This window comes from Euprymna scolopes, chromosome 18 (genome assembly GCF_053919585.1).
Source record: "Euprymna scolopes isolate OS-2025 chromosome 18, ASM5391958v1, whole genome shotgun sequence".
Classification (NCBI taxonomy): Eukaryota; Metazoa; Mollusca; class Cephalopoda; order Sepiida; family Sepiolidae; genus Euprymna; species Euprymna scolopes.
In genome coordinates, this window is record NC_136499.1 from 24,949,539 (window position 1) to 24,971,067 (window position 21,529).

A 21,529-nucleotide genomic window follows, 5' to 3' on the forward strand; every position below is an offset into this window, starting at 1 on the left:
CTGATATCACCCCAAATATATTTTTTTACTTTTGAAATTACAGCTCTATAATAACATATACGAAATCTGAACAAATTAAAATATCATATTTAAGCGTCCCCCTTTCCCCGGTAAAATATATATATATATATATATATATATATATATATATATATATATATATATATATATGTCATAGGTGACTAATTGAAAGATTCTTTAAATGGAGACTTATAAGAAGTGCAAACACATGGGATGGAGCATAAGCATATAAAGAAGGCTTCAGAATGCCTACGTAGAAAGAGCATTTATAGCCCCCCCCCACCTTACTAACGATGTTTTTCCCTCATTGAACTAATATATATATATATATATATATATATATATATATATATATATATATATATATATATATATATATATTAGTTCAATGTTATATATATATAATTATAAAACTATAATATATATATATATATATATATATATATATATATATATATATATATATATATATATATATATATATAATTATAAAACTCAAATGACCTCAAGTAACGCATGTTGTAACCACACATCCGGTTTACGACTTCTGGTTGCACATGAGTACATAAACATAAACCCATAACAGCGTGAATAAAATTATAAAACTTATAATTCAATGGCTGTAAGTTTTTCTTTTCAAAAACAAACAATTATAAACAGAACGACTCATAGAAATCTATCTATATTCTTTTTTCAATTTTAATATACTTTCACTGAAATGTTTCTCTTATGCCACAAAAAAACTATTTTCTTTACGTCACAAGTGTCATGCTCATACATTAATTCCATTGCTAATATAACATACTGACCCAACGGGTCACGGGTAGTCTAGTATATATATATATATATATATATATATATATATATATATATATATATATATATATATATACACATGCTAGCAAGAGCCCGGCATTGCCCAGTCATAAAATATGCATAATATTATATTTCAATGAATGCAGATTTTTAATTTATTATAAACAGAAATACCGTAGGTTTTAAACATAACATTAAATTCTTTTTAAAAAATAATGAAGTAAAAAAAAAAAACGGAAAGAAACTGAGACATGTTCATGCGAGTATTATATTTTTCTAAACAGTTCACTTCTTATGTAAGCAAACATTGTTGAAAATAATGGAAGATGTCTGCTTAATTATACCTTGTTCATTTTTTCGATTTTTCTTATGATCTTTTTATGTTAACCCCCTCCCCCAAATACTCAAAGCTATCTATATAAAAACTCAACAACACACAATTAATACTATTGCCTATGAAACCAGTTTTAAAATACTTAGCATAATGCAATTTTATCTTTTGACACTAAGAATTAGTGTTACAGTATAAGTAACTGGGAACTACTCATCTGTCACTCATTTAAAATTGTATTTTATTTAATAAGAGATATTTTTTGTATGCACTGATGTAAGATGCATTTTGATTGGCTAATCATTTTTTATGGATGAAATACATGAAACTTTAATAAAAATTTACATTTTTCTTAACAGTTTGAACTAGTTATAAAAGTTTATTGCATGTCATTTTGTTGAAATCGTTTTAAATATGTGCTTTATTTTCTGAAATAAATAAATTTCACTATTTTACCTTTCTATAAGCTTATAGATGAATAGTATCTGCAGATGAACTGTGTAGGTAACAGAGTTATTTTCCTTTGAAGAGAAATTGTTTTCTAGTTCATTAAAAAATGCTTAGATCCCTAAGATATTAAAAAAAAATAAATAAATAATCCCCAACTTTCATTTGCAAACACTAAATTTTATGGAAACTTTCGTTCTAGTTAAGAATCAAGACCATATTTTTTCCTCATTTGCTGTTTTAACAAGCTATAGTCACCATCACGTTGGAGTCATCATTATAAAATTACAATATTTTATATTCTTTTTTTTTATGTTATTCACCCCAAACACAGCATATTGCCACTTAAGCATAAGGGTCTACTATTTAGAGCCATGTACACTATGTAAGGGATTCGTCAGAGCACATTCCATTAAAATACTTGTAAAACAGATACAGGGATGCATTACGGCAATGGGATAAGGGCTAGACTTTGGTTAGGTTGGAAACTCTTTTTTGGATCCTGTCTAAGAGTAAGAGACTAGTGGTAGCTGCACCAATCTAGATGTATCAAGATTAAGGAAAAGGGTTTAAATCAATTTACCTTACCGTTGGCAATAACTTTTTTTTTTTTCATTCATTTAATTGGCAAAGAATAAACGCACAAGCGATTGCCATTTAAAAGGGGAAAAAGTTAGTGAGAATTAAGTGGGCTATGTACAAAGAGAAACTGTAGAGGGGGAAAACCAGCGTATGTGCAAGGCCACCTTGAAGCCCTATAGTATGGACTGGTTTTACAACCTCATTAGGTAGCTGGTTCCACATAGATGCAACTCGAACCAAGAACACTGCTTGGCATTGAAGCCTCTGAAACTTTCAAAAGTAAACCTTTTTCGCATGCCCATGGAGCTTGCAAGCCAGGGCAGGGATGAAGAACAGGTTCCTGTCCAGGCCATATGAAAGATGTTGTAGGCGAGGATGAGGTCGCCTTGAATTCGCTTGTGTTCAAGGAAAAAAGATTTAGAACCCTTAAACATTGCTCATGACCTCTGAGGCCAGCCACCATTCTTGTTGCTAGGTGCTGAACCATCCTTCACGGCATAGGGGGATGTGGCTTGAATACTGTATTCGAGAATCAGGCATACCAGAGAGATGAAGTGGAAGGAAAATGGAGGTAGTGCATGAACAGGACACTCCTGGCTTTGTTAGCAGCGGTATTCAGTGGGTGAGTATGTTGAGTGCATAATCACTCCAAGATCCTTGGCTTGACTGACGAACTCCAGCAGTCAGTCACCTGGTTGGAAGTCAAGGAAGAATTAAGGAGTTGGGGGATGCCAGCTCACTGCCATGTAGCTTCACTTGGTGAGGTTTAAACTCAGGTTTCAGTCCAATGTCCATCTCCAGACTTCATGGAGGCAACATCGGAGGTCTTTATAGTCACTGTGGGGAGTGGGAGATGGGCAAGAATTTTGACATCATTGGCAAACAAGAGGGGAAGCTCAGAAATCACTTCGGGCAAGTCATTAATGAAGATGAGAAACAACCGGGCCCAATTACTGAACCCTGTGGCATACCACTTGTTGCACTGCATGCATCAGAAAGTCAGCTGCTGACTTGAACTTGGAAGGTGTGGTCAGCGAGGAAGGCTCCAACCCACTGCATGACCTCTAGTTGGGACCCGTACACCCGGAGTTTGATGAGAAGTAGACGATGATTTAACGAGTCGAAAGCTTTGGCAAATTCCAGAAATGGCAATGTTGAAAAATAAAAGTTAAAAAGTCATGGAAGAGCAAAGACATTGCATTCATAAGTAGTTTTTCTCTGACAAACTATGAAAATAATAACCGAAACAAGAGATAAAAATTGCAAATGTTCCCATAGAAATAAAGCAGCATTTTTTCTTGTTAGAGAACTGTCCCAAAACCAATGTTCCCTGTAGCTTATCCAATCAGCAAATGAGGACGAAATCTGGCTTTAATTCTTAACCATGAATTCGTAGGAAAGTTGCCATGAGATCTCATGTCCGTGACACGATTTTGTGATTATTTTTTTCTTTTACAGATTCTAAGTCTTTTAAGCAAGGGGCACAACTCTAACCTACAAAAATTGGTTCTACTTCGTTATTGCAGCGAAATTCGAAAATTGAAATATTGAATTTCAAGTGAAAACAATGGTATCTATTAAATTGTCATGTTGCAGTAATGAAAATATCCAAAAATTACGAAAAACGATAAGATAGAAAATTAATTATTAATGAAAATAGTTTTTGAAAAAAAATTTCAAGTGTGTATATAAATAAAAAGCACCAAATCAGGGAAGTAACTCGGTCTGTCTTGTTATAATTAATGGTGGATGTCACGCAATCATCTATTTGTACAAAGTACATATTTTACGTAATAATAAACCAACTGCTACATAATAATTATTTAGATAACATTGCTTATTGTTGAAATTAAAAAAACAGTAAGCAGTTAGTATTTTGTTTTTTTTATGGAAACTCATTTTTTCAGCTGTCAGATTTCGCTACAATAATGAAAAAGAACCCCCTCCCCCAAAAATTAACTCTAATCCCTACACTGTTATAGTTGAATTTTATTCGTAGACAAATTGCTGACTATTGTAGACAAATTCATCAGACACCCTCATGGAGATGCAGGTACTCCATAAGATTTAAAATCCTCAAACAGTAGGCATCGTAAGAGCCGTTTGGTATGATGGGGGGTCGGCATTAGAGCCTGGTGCAAATAAACTATCATAGGAGGGTGGGGCTAATGCGTTTTGGTTTGAATTACCCCCAGACAACCAAGAGAAGCTTTCATCTTCTGGGTGGGGTGTGTGAGGGGTATGGGGGCTGGGTTGCCGACTGACAGATCGGTTCGGTGAAGCATTACGTCGAGGACGAGAAGACGACCGGCCAGGACTAACAACTACATCAATGGTTGGCCTCTGGGAGTCTCTGCTTCCTTCGCAGACTTGTTTTATGATGTAGCATATCCCCAATCCCAGTAAAAACGGGCCAGCCAAGAAGAGGCTCACGTATACAACGTTTTGTGGTTCACAGGTCGTCGTTACAGAGGCTTCTGTATAGCGTTTAGACACCAGTTGGTAAATGACTGTATCAGTCGACCAGAATTTCACAGGCACAATACATTCTTCACGCATGGAGAAGATCTGCACTTTTTTCTCGTGGACCCGGTAGGATTTGCGCTTTAGCGTCATGTTTACGGAGACCGTTGATGATTCCCAGTTGTTTGTAATGAAGAAAAAATATCTGTCAGTGCTCGAGATGTCGAAAAGTTTTGAAGCACAACTTTTCCTCAAAACCTTGATGTAACCGATACAATATTTGCTGTCCTGGTTGGGAACAAACTTCTCCATGTTCTCGCGACTTTTGATCAGGTATAGCGTCAATGCACTTTTCCTAGTGCACACACTTATACTCACTAAAGAACCTGACATCAAATAGAATTGGTAAGTTTTGTTTTCATGCCAGCTGAGGGTGAATTCCTGCGTGAAACTGTACGTAGTGAACGTTGAATTCTGTGCAGGTTTGTACGGCAAAAGATAGACTGAGATGTACGCGTTTGGAGATGTTGTTTCGAGTTTTACTTTCTGGCAAAACGCTGTGGAGATCTTATGCACGTGGAGCATGTCCGATGAAGAAATGGTCTCTGTGTTTTCCTCATACATGTTGAGCCGCAGATAGAGGCCGACGAGCAGAGAAAGAGAGATAATCCATATCCACACGATCTTTAAGCGAGTGTTCACTTTCATACTCTTCAGACAGAAGAGGTAACAAAGTCCCGTGCAGGGGCAGCAATAGAATTTGATACATCTTGAATTGGAATTTGAGTTTAGATTGGCATTGGATTCGTCTGTCGATATTACTGAAGTCCGACGCACACATGCAGGTGGCCTGCAGTTGCGGGGTGATATGCTACGGCCCATCAGGACTCGGATTAGCAAAAAATCTTGATATTTTTTTAGTTGTTGTTTTTTTTTTGTCTTGGTGAGAGAGTGCTCTTGGATTATTTTTCAGTGAGGTTGATCCTGAAAATGAAGAAAAAAAGTATTAATAACACAATAAGCCATTGACAATATTTCTAATGTAAGGTACACACAGTGTTTTACTATTTATGTACGGCAAATTAAGCACAACAAATTAAGGCATGACAAATGGCTCCTATTATTTTTTATTTGTTTTTTCTTTTTTGCTAAAAATCTTTGTAAAAAAACAAGTTTTTTTTTTCAAATTTAGAGGAAATATTTTAAAACAAAAAAACAAACAAAAACGATTTAAATATAAAAACAGAAATTTTCACTTAAGTTAGAAGAAAAAATATTTGTTTACTTTTTAAAATCGTAAATGTGTTCTTTTTGTATTTTTTATAATAAGCGTTTTTTTTTTAACAGCAAATGTTTGCCAAAAAAAAAGAAGACAATGAAAATTAAATATATCAACAAATTATTTAATTCTCTGAAATATTGGACGTCAGTTTTCGCTAAAACCAGTGTAAATAATAAGTAGGGCTATGACAACGGCATATTCTTTTCCTGGTTTTGATTCTCAGATATATATATCCATCGATATCTTATATCTTTTTATGTAGCGTGATGTGGTTCTCGGTTGATTAATCGTGTCTAATTGTGTCGGATACATACTCGAGAGTTAAAATAATGAAAAGAATATGCTGTTGTCATAGCCCTAATATTAAACAAGTTTTTTTTCCAGATTGAGGGGGAATATTAAAAAAAACAAAATGAAAGCACAACAGAAAAACATGTCAAGTATAACAGAAAAAATGTTTTCTTTATCTTAAAAGAAAAACAAAATTGTTTACTTCTTTAAAATCGTAAATGTATTTTCAAATATTTTTATAGTAAGTGATTTTGGTTTTAATAGTAAATGCTTACCAAAATAAAATTAAAAAAACAATAAAAAGTAAATATATTAACAAATTATTGACATTGCTTAATTTGAACGCTTTTCACTTCCTTTCGCATCTTAGCGTAACGGTAAAATGTTAGCTTTTCTTTCACTTTCTTTTCCACCTACGCATCACAGGTTCGAGCCTGCATGCCTACTACCATTTTTTTTTTGTTTGTTTTTTTTTGCTCCAAACACCCGGGTAACGCTGGGCACCCGCTAGTATTAAAATTAAGAACACATTTACATCTGATGCTAGTTTCGTTCATTATATTTTTGTTGAACTACGTGTATGTTTGTACTTGCATTCTTGAATAGGAACAAACTATTGCATGTTTCGAAATTAAAAGAAAAATATTCTTTTGTTTTTTATTTATTTTTTTTTTTTACAAGATAATCTGCAATAATTTTTATTAAATGACTTCAGTTATAATTGTCTTTATGATAACAGAAACTGATTCTTTTGGCCCCCGCGGAACTGAGTTTGATCTGCCTGGCATACACAATCTGACACAACCTTATATAATCTTGGAACTGAACATAAATTTCAGCTTGATATACCAAAGATTGTCAGCAACGAGAAGTATCAAACCTCAAGACAAAACATGAAAAAAGTTGGAATTCTTGTCCATTTTGAACCCCTGTAACTTGTCTTCATTGAATTTGTTGCTGTTGCTTTCAAATACAACTGAAATGTTAATGTAAATTTTCATTAAATCTTTTTTTTTCTTTTTTTTTGTTACTCATGTTCACCCCTTACAAAGCATATCACCACTTGGACGTAAGGGGCAACTATTTGGAGCCATGTCCAGGAAAGATTAACAAGATATTTGTTTATGTTACAATTAAACTTCTGCATATCAGCACAGCCAGGGAAGCAGGCAGCAGGAAGGAAGTTCCAAAGTCTAGCTTTTCGAGGGAAGAAACTATTAGAATAAAAAGCTTTCTGGCATTTAGGGACAACAGCAGTGAGGGCGTGAGATCTTACTGCTAAGCGGATGTCGGGGATATGTACATCAAGGGGGTACAAGTGAAACGAGTTCATCAGAAACATTCCATTAAAATATTTATAAAACAGGCACAGTGATGCAACATTGCGGCGATTGGGACAAAATTGAAATAAAAAAATACATTTACATTTCATGCTGTTTTCTTTTGTTATTTCCATGAACATTTTCTTTCTTTTAGTATAGACAGAGAGTTGGAGTCGGAATCAGATTTTGTAAAAGTGTAACTTTACACATTTACATCAGATGCTAGTTTCGTTCATTGTATTTTTGTTAAACTACGTGTACGTTTGTACTTGCATACGTTGTATGCAGTCTATTGTTGCAAGGAACAGAAGACAAGTAATAACTCGACTCCATTTTTTTTTGTAACAACATTTATTTTCTCATTTTCTCACCATGGATGACTTCTCATTACAACCGCCACTTACGCCTCTCACGTGATCGTCTCTTCTCTGACCTCTCTTTCTTTTTTATAGTCTTTTTCTTTATCCTTAGTGTAACGTCGTTTCGCATTTCGTATACATTTGCATACGCGCATATGTGTTCTGTTACAAAAGGTATCGCAAAAGGGAGAATCGAAATTTGCTTACTTTTTAGTTGCGTGCAAGCGACTCTATAAGTCACTCCGTCGGTCGGTCGGTTGGTCGTTCTGTCCGTAACACTTTTGTGCTTGGCCTTTTAGGTTAAGATCAAAGGTCTGTTGTTAATAGATGCTGTTCTAGCTTAAAAAAAAAAAAAAAAAAAAAAAAAAAAAATCAATAACTAACCCCCCATCCCCCATCCCCCCCAAATTTTCTTTTCTCCATTTCGTCCCATCTAGACAGCATCCCCACTTAGAGACTGGCCCGCAGGAACTCAGGTTCCTTTACAAACTAAAGTGGAACGGGTAGTCTATCAACTAGACGGGGTTGGGAGGGCCCTACTAATCACTACTGGAATTTTTTTTTCCCCCCCTCGACACAAATGAATTATTGTATTACCTTTATTGTTATCTTTTTTGTTTTTACACGCTAATAAAAAATGTTTAAAAAATTGGGTGCTAAGTAGGACGTCCCCAAGTATGAAAGGGCGAATGCGGTATGATGGTGAAAGAAGATTCTAGCTAAGAGAAACTTTTGTTTAGTTCTAGAGTGGCAAGGATGACCAACGACCAACACCCCCCCTTTTGAGTTGGCCTTGTGCCTAAGTTTTTTGTTCATGTTCATTTTTTCCTGAATAAAAGCTTTACTATCTCAAAGTGTAGTATCTGTTCTGGCAGATACTGCAAGCAAAGACCATATATGGGGGCAACCCCACATATAAGACCTTGGTCAATATAGAGGCAACCCTTCATACCAATTGTCACTATCCAGCTCCCTTACTCCCCGGGTAGTTGGTCCCCATTTCCCCTTCACTCCTCACATTAAAAATCGGCCCTGTGCCTAATTTGCTCGGTGGGGGAGCAAATAAATACCAACCCTTCATACAAATTGTCATTATCCAGCTCCCCTACTCCCCGGGGAGTTGGTCCCCATTTCCCCTTCACTCCTCACATTAAAAATCGGCCTTGTGCCTACTTTGATCGGTGGGGGAGCAAATAAATACCCTTTTCTTGGCCTTTTAGCCAAGATCAAAGTGCCTTTTTTGTTTTTACATGCTCATAAAAAATGTTTTAAAAATTGGGTGCTAAGTAGGACGTCCCTAAGTATGAAAGGGTGAATACGGTATTATGATGAAAGAAGATTCTAGCTAAGAGAAACTTTTGTTTAGTTCTAGAGTGACAAGGATGACCAACGACACCCATTTCCCCCCTTTTGAGTTGGCCTTGTGCCTAAGTTTTTTGTTCATGTTCATTTTTTCCTGAATAAAAGATTTAATATCTCAAAGTGTAGTATCTGTTCTTACTACATGCTGTACTTATGTTTGTAACTTTGTGATATAAAGTGGGGGATCACTTTTCTGTATTAATTTAATGTAAAATCATCACCCATTTTACAACCAGTCAGTCTCAAAGTCATTCAAGTCATTCTCCAGATCATTCAAGTTGTTTTTGAAGAATTCCAGTTATTCTTTAAGCATTCAAATCATTCTTAGGGTTATTCAGTTCATCCTTAAGTTCACTAAAGTCATTCTAAGTCATTTACTTTTTATTTATTTAAGTCATTTCAGCCCATTTTTCGATCATTTTAGTTTATCTTTAAGAATTTCATGTCAATCCTACATTCACGCATTCATTCATTACATGAGAGCATGCGACTAATGGCTATCAGCCCTGTTTTTTTTTTATTTCAGTCTATTTTCCACCATTATCTTGTAACAGCTAATCTTTACTGTATGCATGGCCTCATGGGATAAAAACGTGTGTTAAGAAATATTATAAAGATATTTTTATCTTGATGCTGCAAGTTCAATCCCTGGTGAAGGAAGTTAAGAAAAAATATGAACTAATATGAAATGTCTAAATAGTATGAAACATAGACATAAATACCCTCGACTAACATGATAAGCAGCAAAATCTTACCCCTTCACTCTAAGTTTCCATAGATGCCGGAAAGCTTTCTAATCTAATAGTTTCTTTCATCAAACTGCGAGACTTTGGAATTCCCTCCCCGTTTTTATGCTTCCCTGACTGTATTCATGTGCAAAAATTTAAATGTAATGTTAACAGACATTTCACTTCTCAATTCCCTACACAATGTCCTTGTAGACATGGTCTCAAATAGTAACCCCTTACGTTCAACTAGTAATATGTCTTGTTTTTTTTGGGGGGCGGGGGGTGAATAAGAGTTAAAAAAAAAAAAAGAAAAAAAAGAAAAAGCAGCCTACCCCAGTGAATTAAATAAAGAATTCAGTTAAAAATTCTTTTTCAAATAAGAAACAAAATAATAACAGATTAGATATTTATAATTCATATTATTTGGATTCTTTGGAATATTGTTCTCATTTTGAATGTCATTTTCACAACGTTTCAGTCGATGTAACCTCCAACCTTCTTCAGGTATAACTTGTCAAACTCGGAAATCTTTCTGAAGAGATGTTTCGAGTTTGTCCTTGCTTTATCGTTATTTTCATGGCAAGTGCTCGACTGAGCTTCAATCTATCGTCCCCCCTCACCAAACTTTCACAAGAAACACTAGCTGAAAACACTATCAATAACCCACCACCCCACTCTGTATCTGCTCCTAAACCTAAACGTAGATTCCATGAACAAAGCTTCTTTCTTAGAACTGCACGCCTGTGGAACTGTCTTCCGTTTTCCTGCTTTCCAGCTGACTGCAATATGGTTGTCTTCAAGTCCAATGTAAACAAGTTCTTGAGGAGTCGTTCCACTTAAGTTAACAAATTTACTGAATTTCCATTACTACCGATTACTATATTTTCCAATTGACTACTGTGGCCTCTGGGCCTTGATAAGTGGTGATGCCTATGTAAAAAAAAAAAAAAAAAAAAAAAAGAAAGAAAAAACCTTGGGAATCTGCAAGGAATTTCGAACGGAACCTTTTATTTAATCCATGGGAGTAGCATGATTTCATTCTGGTAACATTCAAAATTCAATTGCAAATTATTTAGGAATGCCACCCGGTCATGGCTGATGAAACAAGAATATGCTACTCTTGTGAATTAAATAGAGGGTTCCATTTGCAAGGATCGATGTTGCATGGTTAGAGTACTTAGAAAAGTTCAGTTGTAAAAGTGACTTCCTCCTGAAGGTTTAAGCTTCAATCATTAGTGTGGGCGACCGAAAATACAATTGCTAATTACTTAGAACTTCTATCCAATTATGATTGACGGAACGAGTGCATGCTACCCAACCCTTCCACATGAATTAAATAAAGGGTTTTGCTCAAAATTCTGTGCAGATTATTCAGTTGGATAGAAAGATTCCTGAGTTCGACAAGATACACCTGAATATGGTCGGAGGTTACATCCACTGAAACGTTGTGAAAATGACACTCAAAATGAGAACAGTAGTCCGAATAGTCTAAATAATCCTCCTCTAAAAAATTCAGAAAGGTTTTCAATCTTATTTCTCCACTTCTTATTGATGTAAACAGCATTAGGCTGATACCCTTCTCAGTAGGTTCAAGAGTTACAATCAGATGAATGCAACCAACAAGAACAGACTATTTGTGAGTTTTTAGATATGCACTCCTTGTTCCTTCCTACTCCTTGTTGTTATGGCTGCTACTGCTGCTAGATTTTCCTATTCTCAAATGACTAAAATTCTTTTTCTATTGCTCACAATCGATGCTCACATTCAAGGACAAACACACAACTCTGGCACAAGGCTGTGAAATCACAGTACTCTTTTTCAAGCATTCTGCTAAGAAGGTGACGATGGGTAAGTGTTAATGGAATGGACTGAAAACCTGCCAGGGAGCAGCAGGGATCCCCAATTGGGTATGATTTAGGCTCCTGAAACGCTGGAGAATGCTGGGCAGATATGATTAAGTATTGTTATGTACTCAGACAGCGGCGGTTGACCCGGCTGAGGAGAATGAATTTTATTGTTTTTTTTTATGAAGCCTGACAGTTAAATCTATTACTTGGGAAAAATGACAAGTGATCTCATTTTGAAAGCTAGAACGAAATATGATTTCCTTCTTGGCCTGGCGAAAACCAACTCAAGGACGTCTGGATTCTGAATACAAGGCCAGACAGGAGGCATGGTGTTGACCTCTCTGTCCGTGAGAACTGAAACCTGCAAACATTCGCAGATTCACCAGCACACATGCATTAGATCGGGAGTTCTCCAGAATGACATGCTGATTGGTGATTGACCTGGTAAGCAACCCTATCACCTTCCAATATAAGTGAGTGCTTGCGCCAGAAAATCGGAGTTGAAACCAAGTTTGAGTGAGTCGAAACCAGACCGAGGGATCGTCACTCCCCTCCCATCTCTCTGCCGTCCATCACTACCGAGAGACTAAATCTAATTGGGACTTAAAAGTGTTTTGTATGAAATTGAACTGAACAATTGTATATATGTGAACACACTTTGTAAATTTTACTTGCATTAATTGAGTAGAATAGACATATCTGAGTTTGTCTTCTTTTGCCTGCATGAGAAGCTAATTATTTTCAGCAGAAACCAGCATATCAATCCGATAAATGAGGTCTGCGGCATGGAAGAATCCTGTAGAGAGTTCTCGGAGGAAGACGATCACAACTATATGTGACTTGGACGGGGTCAGAGGTCACAAGGTGTGCCAAGTTCGAATCCAGTTCATTCTACAGAAACACTTTCACTTAAGAGCTTTGGAAACGTTTGCGTGGTCCCTACTGTAAGTACCTGATGTTTTTCTATAAAGAATTCTAACTGGAAAGATATCAGTGAAACGAATGCCAGCAATAATCATCTGGTTCATATGGAAATGAATAGCACTCTGCTATATAACACTTTGACTATGATATAGATCAACTGTAGGAGGTCGGTAAGTACAACAGCATTATAAAACCTCTAGCCATGATTATGATGGCAGTCGAAAGTGTATAAATTATATTAATAAAATAATATAGATGAAACAAGTTAGAAGCAGAAAAAATGTCGAGCATGTTTGGAAAGATGAACACTAAACAAAGTTAAATTATGTTTAAGATAAGGATTGATAATTTGTTTTATTCGGATTATTCAGACGACCGTTCTCATCTGCGATTTTTATCTACAGATAAATTAGTAAATTAACAATCAGATCTAAGTGACAGTCTTCTGGGGGGTTGAAAGTTCAATTCTCAGTGTGGGCGATACTAAAATATAATTAAGAATTTGGTGCAATCTTTTTTATATAAGAAGAAGGAATGTTATAGCCCGGTTAAAGGGTTACCAAGAAAAACCGAATGTCAAAATAAAGTAACGACATGTATTGCAAAGCATACAATAGGTGGGTTTTTCATCGTAGCCAACGAACAACCTAGATTGGTCCACTAGATATTGACTGACACCTCATGGCTTAGTCTTCCAGTATTTATTGAGACAGGAATAGTTTATTATTAGGTAACATAGGTTAGTTCCACCACAACACCCCTTCCCATGCTGATAACTCCGGATGGTGTATCAGTATTTTTTCCTCTTTGGATGGACCATGAACGACTCAATAATTTTCCTTTTTCTGCCTGAATGTCGTGGTTTTGGTGTGTTGGGGAGGTTCAATATCAAACGTGTTGTAGGTTTCAATAGCCTCTACTTCTTGAGGGATTCATTGTTCAGGGCGAAATATTTTCTTTACGTATGGCTATTACAAGTATGAATTGACTGGCAATTTTTTCTGCTGTCTCTATCGTTGCAGTCATGAGTCCATCACTTGGAGTGACTTTACTCACCAAACTAATTTTTTCTGCTTCAGCGGCTGCAATCATGTTGCCAGTTAGAATTAGTTCTATTGCTTTGGATTTTCCTACAGCTCTTGTCAGACATTGTGTGCTACAAGCCCCTGGAATCATACCAAGTAGGATTTCTGGCTATTCAAACCATGCTCAATCAGATGCAAAGGTAATATCACACATCATAGCAAGTTTACAATCCTTCCAAGGGCATATCCATTTACTGCATCAATTACAGGTTTTCTGGTTTTGATGATACCATCCCAGTGACTAAGGAAGTTCGTTTTGAAGACATTGGAGAATTCATGATCTTTCATTTCTTTAATATCAGCCCCGACAGCAAAGGCTTTTCCTTTTCCTGTTATGATGATGCATCAAAACCATCCACAGCTGCCTTCATTTCTGTCATAAGACCATGGCATAGAACGTTGGGCACTTTGGGTCAGTTCAGTGTGATTAGACCGATATTATTGGCTGAACCCGTTTTTCAACTTTTATATATTGATGATCAGTAGCTGAGCAATATAAGCGTGATGATGTGAGTAGAAGTTGCTGGACAATTATGAGGTTTCTACTTGCACATCTAGACAGAGCCTTAAATAACTGGAACCCTCTTAACGCCATTATAACCTTGGGACAAACGAGTCTGCTTGCAGAGTAAAATGCCTACCATGCAGGTAATGATGAAATTTTGAAACTTCATAGATAATGCGAAGACCTTCTTTCTCTATCTGTGACTACTGTGTTTTTGGCTGGGAGCAATATCCTGGATGCATAGGTAATTGTTTTTTTTCAACCCATTTTGCATCTTATGCAACAGGCATGCACTTATACTGTATTGACTAGCATCACTAGCCACTATGATATCTAGTTTCAGGTTAAAATGTGTGAGGAAAAGGTCTGATCGTAACACCTTTTTAATTTCCTCAAATGCTGACTGATACTCAGCAGTCCATTCCCAACGTTTATCCTTTTTCAAAAGCGTGCTCAAAGGTGCTCGCAGTTCATGCATTCTAGGAATGAAGCACTGGTAATAGTTAGTGAGTTCTAGGAAACTTTGTAGTCGGGTTAAGCTTAGTTCATTTTCTAATTTTATGAGGACACACCTTCTAATTTCTGTATCTCGACCAGAAACCAATCATTGCACAAATACTAAACATTTAAAATTGTCTGCATTAAGGTCTGCAAGTTTGAATTTGTCACAATATTTTCAATGATTGCGAAATCATTTTTGTCATTTTTCTGCAAATTCAGACATAACCAACGCTTATGGAATAAAGAGACTTTCGGGTTAAATAGTTCTGTAAGAAGTTCTACCGTCTTGGCGAAAGTAAATTCTGACATTTTCCAAGGTAAAATAAAATCCACAAACTTGTTATGTTCCGTTCTCTCTAGTTTCTATAATAGTAAACGACCCTTTTTCTGTTTGCAGTCAATACTAAAAAATCTTCATACCGATGAAAATAAGTTTCAAATGATTTACCTTCTTCAGCTCCATAGCAGAAATTGTTAATTGTATTCCATATTGAGTCTTGTGAAAATGTGTTAGCATTATCAGTGGATGTATTATTTTTTATTACTTCAGTAAGCATCTCTTTCATGTGCTGTTGATTTTCATATTGCTGGGCCTCTAGCCTCATTTGTTGTTCTTGTTGACTTTTACCTCAGCGCTTCTGGTGTTCAAATAATTATTATTGTTCGATTTGCAGTTTTAATAATTGTTCCAATGTACTTTGTAATTTTTGTATGATGGATAATACATTTTTCTATAATGGATAAAATACTAAACTTACAGAAATTTAACAAAACCCGGTTCAGATCAACCAGTTTTTAGTATTTTTAGAACAACTGGGGGAAAGGGAACAATATTTCATTTCCTTTAATAACTTTGCAAACGAACGTTGAACATACATTTTTAAATTCCTCTTCAAAAAAGAATGTCTTTTTCATAGATGAGAAAAAAATACATATGTCGACAGAAATATTTGATAGTTTTTCATAACAATTTTTTTTTCATAGAACAGAAAAAATGTTGACCATGATGAAAAAAAAGCCCGAAAACTGTATTTACATTTTTTTTAGTAAGCAAAAAAAAAAAAAGAAGAAAAGTTCGCTGACATACTTATTTAATGATACAAGAAAACAAAAACATGAATAATTCCTATTTCTCTTTCTTTTTTCTATTTATGGGGGCATCAAGATTTCGTGATACTTCCAAGCAAAGAGAGGAAAAAATATGAAAATATTCTTACTTTCCAGGAGTTTGCAATTCAAACTTTTATGTCCATGCATTTATTTGGTTTTCATTAGTTCCTCTCTTTCTCCTTTACTCAGTGTTTTCTGAACACTTGCTTGGTTTAATTCAGCTTTCCATCATGAGTGCTTTTGAATGCTAGGGATATTTTAAATTCGAGTGACCACTTTGAGTTAGAAATCTGATATCGCCACTGTTATAGCCCTGTTAAAGGGTTACAAAGAAAAGCAGAACGCCAAAATAAAGTAACAACATGTATTGTAAAACATACAATAGGTGGGTTGTTTCTCGTAGGCGACAAATGACTTAGGTTGGTCCACCGGATATCGACTGACACTTTATGGCTTAGTCTTCCGGTATTTATTGAAATTGGAATAGTCTATTAGTATATAACAAAGGTTAGTTCTGCCACAATAAGGTATGATTACTAAAGTTGGAAGGTTCTACTTATAAACACAGGCGATAGGAACTGACCAATCAAATAGAGCTACGTTCTGCTAGCAACCAATCAGAAACCAGAATTGATCCATAAAAATATCGAATCTTTTAGCATTCCAGCACATAATTTTTCGTATCAACACAAAAAAGATCTTTTGCTCTTTGCCTGCAAAATTTTAAAGGCCAAGAACAGTTACACACTGAAAACTCATCTTCTCTAGGACTTGTACAGAATAACTACTCATCGGAAACTCTTCTGAAATAAAATATGGCTTTCAATTCAAGAGAATTATTTAAGCCTTTACTCAGTCATGGGTGTCAGAACGATAACAATCTATCTCCATGGATCAAATAAAGGGTTCAATTTGGAATTCTATACAGATTTCAGATTTCAACATGATGCACCTGAAGAAGGTTGAAGATAACATCAATCGAAATATTGTGAGAATAATATCCAAGATGTAACTTGATCGTTTACCGGCAAGAGTATCTTGGTTTTCTGTTCTGTGAAGAGCTTTTACATTCTGGGTATGGCAACCATCTCTCCGGGGAAATAAACGATAGGCACATCTTTTTCAAATCAAGGGAGTAACACGACATTGGCTACGTCTGATCTACGGCTCTTTAGTGGTAGGGTCCATCAGCTGAAAAGTGCATGCTGTATAAAATGAGCAACAAACACATTTTCTTATAAAAATAAAAATTTATTTAAATAATTAAGAAAGAGCATTTTCTTTAACTTTGGAGAGTTGAGACACGCAAGCTATTGCCTTCGGAGTCTCGATTTCAACTGATTATCTCTTTTTCGTGTGATGTCAGTTTATGACTGGGTAGGAATCCTAAAAGAATTCACAGTTGCATTTTGAGTGTCGCTCACACTGAAGAGTGAACCTTCAACCTCCACTCATGGCTGACAGAACAGGAGCATGCTACTCCATTTGTAAATTTGCAGATTCCTGAGCTTGACAGAAAGATTTCTGAGTTCGACAAAATACAATTGAAGAAGATCAAAGATTACGTCGACCAAAACTTGTGCAAATAACAATCAAGATGAAAATAGTAGTTTGGATAATCGGAATAATCCAACTTCCTTATATAAGTTTTATGTAACAAAAACGTTGCACAGAAGTCCCTTATTCTCATCTGGATAGTTATTTTTCTCACCCCCCCCACACTTTTTTAAAGAGAATATCCATTAACATTCAACAGATAATCTTTTCAGAGTTGCGTCCCCTTAACTATGTAATGTTTCTTGTGTTAACTTCTCGAATTTAATCGTGTCGACAATTGATTACCCTCTTTTTCTCTTCGACATCTCTTTTAAAAAATCTTTCTTACTTTTTTTAACCTAATATTAGTGGTTATATTAAAAATATGAAATTAAAAAAAAAAACTACATCTCGTTAAAAATTAACAAATAGACAATATGGGGCAAACATGATTTAACTCTCTTGTTTCATAAATTTATGTTTCTAAGAACTTACAATGCTTTAATGGATTTAATTCCAATTTTAATCATAAATAATTAATTGTGTTTTGCTTTCTAATTTTATTGACTTTATGACTTTTTTGTAATTTCACTTTAAACTAGAAGCAAAAGTACGAAACCTTGAAAGTGTAGAGTTAACCCCCTTTTCTCCTTTGCCAATCATGGCGACGTACACCTGAAATAAAGCCGGGGGTTACTTCGACCGAAACGTCGTGCAGATAACACTCAACATGAAAACATTGTCCGATTAATCCAAATAATACAACAAAAGGATTTATTTAAGTGGAAGAAAGTTGGATGGTGTCCAAGTGAAGAAACGAAATTCCTTTTGGCTGGCAGAGGTTGATCAGCGGATATCTTCAGCAGAAAATCATGGATGCATGAGCATCCAGTAGACAGAGAAAGGAGAGAAAAAGTAGGGATGTCTTTCCTCGTGGCTCCCACGGTTCTCTTTGCTGACCCAAGTTCTTTTCAGGGAACAGATGAAATCGGTATGTCCTGCAAATTGATTGGTAAGTGTGTGACCAAATCACCAAGCGGGGACATTGATTTACAAAAGAAAATAAATTTTTATTTTTATTTATTATACACTAAAGTCAAAACGCCATATTCCAAGTTAATTCAACAACATTCACAATAGATGCACCATCATTTTATATATATATATATATATATATATATATATATATATATATATATATATATATAAGTCGCAAGGTTAACTAATTTGCATTGAAAAAGAACATTTTATTAATTAATTATTATTTGTTATTTTTCTTTAATTCAATAACTATTTGGATTTTAATACAACAAATAGTTATATTGTTTTATTTCCTGGACAAATATTTAAAGTTTGTGTTCAAATGTTTCTTTACTTAGAGGAACCAACTTGATTTTTAACAAATTGTGAACTATTTCTAAATTGCAAGTGAAAAAACAAAATGATTTCTTTCTTTTCTTTTCTTTATGGTCTCATTTAAAAAATAAATAAATTTTTTTACATGGGCGTCACTACTTATCAAGGCCCGGAGGCCACTCGAGAATAAGGATTAATAAGTGTACAGTAGTCACTGAGACAACAGCATATTAATAATTAGTAGTGGAAATGGAGTAGAAATTAATTATTAAGGGGAGGCGGCTCAACAAGAACTTGTTTACATTGGACTTGAAGACGACCATATTATATTCGGCTGTTGTTATTATTATTTGAAAAAAAAACCGTGTATTCGTTTTTGTTAAACTTTGTTAATTAACGTGTTTTATTTTCGTAAACTGTTTCGAAAATTTCCGGTACTAACGGTTTAGTATCCCAAATCATTTATTGCGAAATATGCATTTTGTTTTTAGTCAATAGGAGTTATCTCCCCCAGATTTATTCGCCTCTAGCATAGTAGGCAGCAGAGCACCCATTCTATATCTGTGCCCAAACCTAAACGTGAATTCCATGAACAAAGCTTCTTTCCAAGAACTGCCCGCCCATGGAACTCTATTACACTGACCTGCTTTCCAACTAACTACAATATAGTCGTCTTCAAGTTCAACGTAAACAAGTTCGTGTTGAACCGTCTTCTTAAATAATCAAATTATACCAAATTTCCACGTCTAATGATTACTATGCTATAGTCCCAATAAGTATTGCACATTCATTAACCCTCATCCTCGAGTGGCCTCCGGGTTTTGATGAGTGTTGACTCCTTTGTAAAAACATAATACTAATAATAATAAGACTGGTTTTTGTCCAATAATAAGTCGTTTTGAAATAAAGCTGAAGCAGCATTTTCAAAATTCAACCAAATATTAATCAAATACTCAAGGTCTTCATAATACAAAACAGTTCTTTTTTTTTTTTTTACATAGTCATCACCACATTATCAAGGCCAAGAGGCCACTCAAGGATAAGGGTTAAAGAGTGTACATTAGAAATTGGACAATATAGTAATCATTAGTAATGAAAATTTGGTAAATTTGATAACTTATATGGAACGCACGGCTCATCAAGAACTTATTTACGTTAGTTCTAAAGTAAAGTTGTTTTTGTGAGTGATAAAACATGCATATGAGGAATAAATTGGATGAAAATATAATTATTATATATTTACAACTGCAAAAGAATTACTTTATAATGATGATTTGTAGTCACTGTGTAAATGCCGGCTGGTCTACAATACAAGAGATATAACTCTCCTCAAAATCTCTTAGAATCAAGGGAGATAACTTTTGAGTACAAAGTCATTTTCTCTGTTACTTTTTCAAGATGGAAAGCTGTTCCATCTAACACATTTTCTTACTCTTATTCACCCCAAACAAAGCACAGTGCCAATTTAATGCAAGGGGCTACTATCTGGGACCATATATACAGGGACACTATGTAGGGAGCTGAGCAGCGAGATGTATGTTTACATTGCATTGAAATCAGGAGACTGGGAGAGAATTCCAAAATCTAGCAGGTTGACAGAAGAAAATATTAGAGTAGAAAGTTTTCCGACATTTAGAGATCTCTACAGTGAAGGGATGGGATTTTGCTGCTTGTAAGGTTAGTTGAGAGTATTTATATTAAGGGGGCACAAGTGCTATGCGTTCGTCAGAGGACATCCGTTCAAGTACTTGTAGAACAAGCATAGGAAAAATATGCTTTTTTTTTTATATATGGAGGTAACCACTTATAAAGGCCCGAAAGCCACTAGGGGATAAAGGTTATTGCGTGTACAGTAATCAATGGGATAGTATCGTAGTAATCGTTAGTATTGGAGATTTGATAAAGTGTTTTACTTAAGGGGGCGGTTCATCAGGAATTTGTTTCTGTTGGACTTGAAGACATCCAAGTTGTAGTCAGGTGGGAAACAGGCAAACGGAAGAGAGTTCCACAGTCGTGCACTTCTAAGAAAGAAGCTTTGTTCATGGAATCTACGTTTTGATTTAGGCACAGATAAAGAGTGGGGAAAATTAATGATAGTGGTTATAGCTAGACGGGTGTTTTTCGTGAAAGATTGGCTTATTCAATAGTATTTCACCCTTTATTTATACCAAGGTGCTGCAAAGAATTAAACATTTTAACATTCTGAAAGAAATAAATGGTAAGATGAACAACATCTTGGAATTTGGAATATAGACTTTTTGTCATTTATATATCTATACGCCTCTAAATGTTTTTTTTTTTTTGTGTGTGTGTGTATTGATATTCATATTAAAACCCTTTTTTCTATTTATTGGAAAAAATATAACTTTCTTATACATGGATCGTGGAATTGCATTCACCAGCTAAAGATCTAGCTAATTTGCATATTCTTTTGAACATTCATTTTAATTAATCCCCTATTATTTTTTTTTAGTTTTCTTATGAGATGATCATCTTTAGTTTACTATTATGTGTAATTATATTCATGCAGATAATCTACATGATTTATACTTGCATAATATTTGCGTAAAAAGGTTATAGTAAACACAAATCTCTTTCTATATATATTTATGTATGCATATATATATTTGTTTTAAAAATTTTGCCTACCAAACTCCTCTG

General features: G+C 35.0%; 1 protein-coding gene and 1 pseudogene across 4 annotated transcripts in view; both read right to left on the minus strand.

The window, feature by feature from the left end:
- Positions 1–4,071: 4,071 nt before the first annotated feature.
- Positions 4,072–21,529, minus strand: part of LOC145297535 (uncharacterized) — a 330,130-nt gene continuing 312,672 nt past the window's right edge. For all 3 annotated transcript variants that reach the window (XM_080143484.1, XM_080143485.1, XM_080143483.1), the window contains one exon: positions 4,072–5,644. In XM_080143484.1, coding sequence (XP_079999610.1) covers positions 4,274–5,542 — 1,269 coding nt within the window. In that variant the 5' untranslated portion in view covers positions 5,543–5,644 and the 3' untranslated portion in view covers positions 4,072–4,273. The remainder of the gene's footprint in view (positions 5,645–21,529) is intronic.
- Positions 13,616–15,471, minus strand: LOC145297922 (enoyl-CoA hydratase, mitochondrial pseudogene; annotated as a pseudogene). Its single transcript, XR_013870353.1, has 2 exons — positions 15,315–15,471; positions 13,616–14,305 (listed from the first exon to the last, which is right to left on the minus strand). The product of XR_013870353.1 is annotated as an enoyl-CoA hydratase, mitochondrial pseudogene (transcript).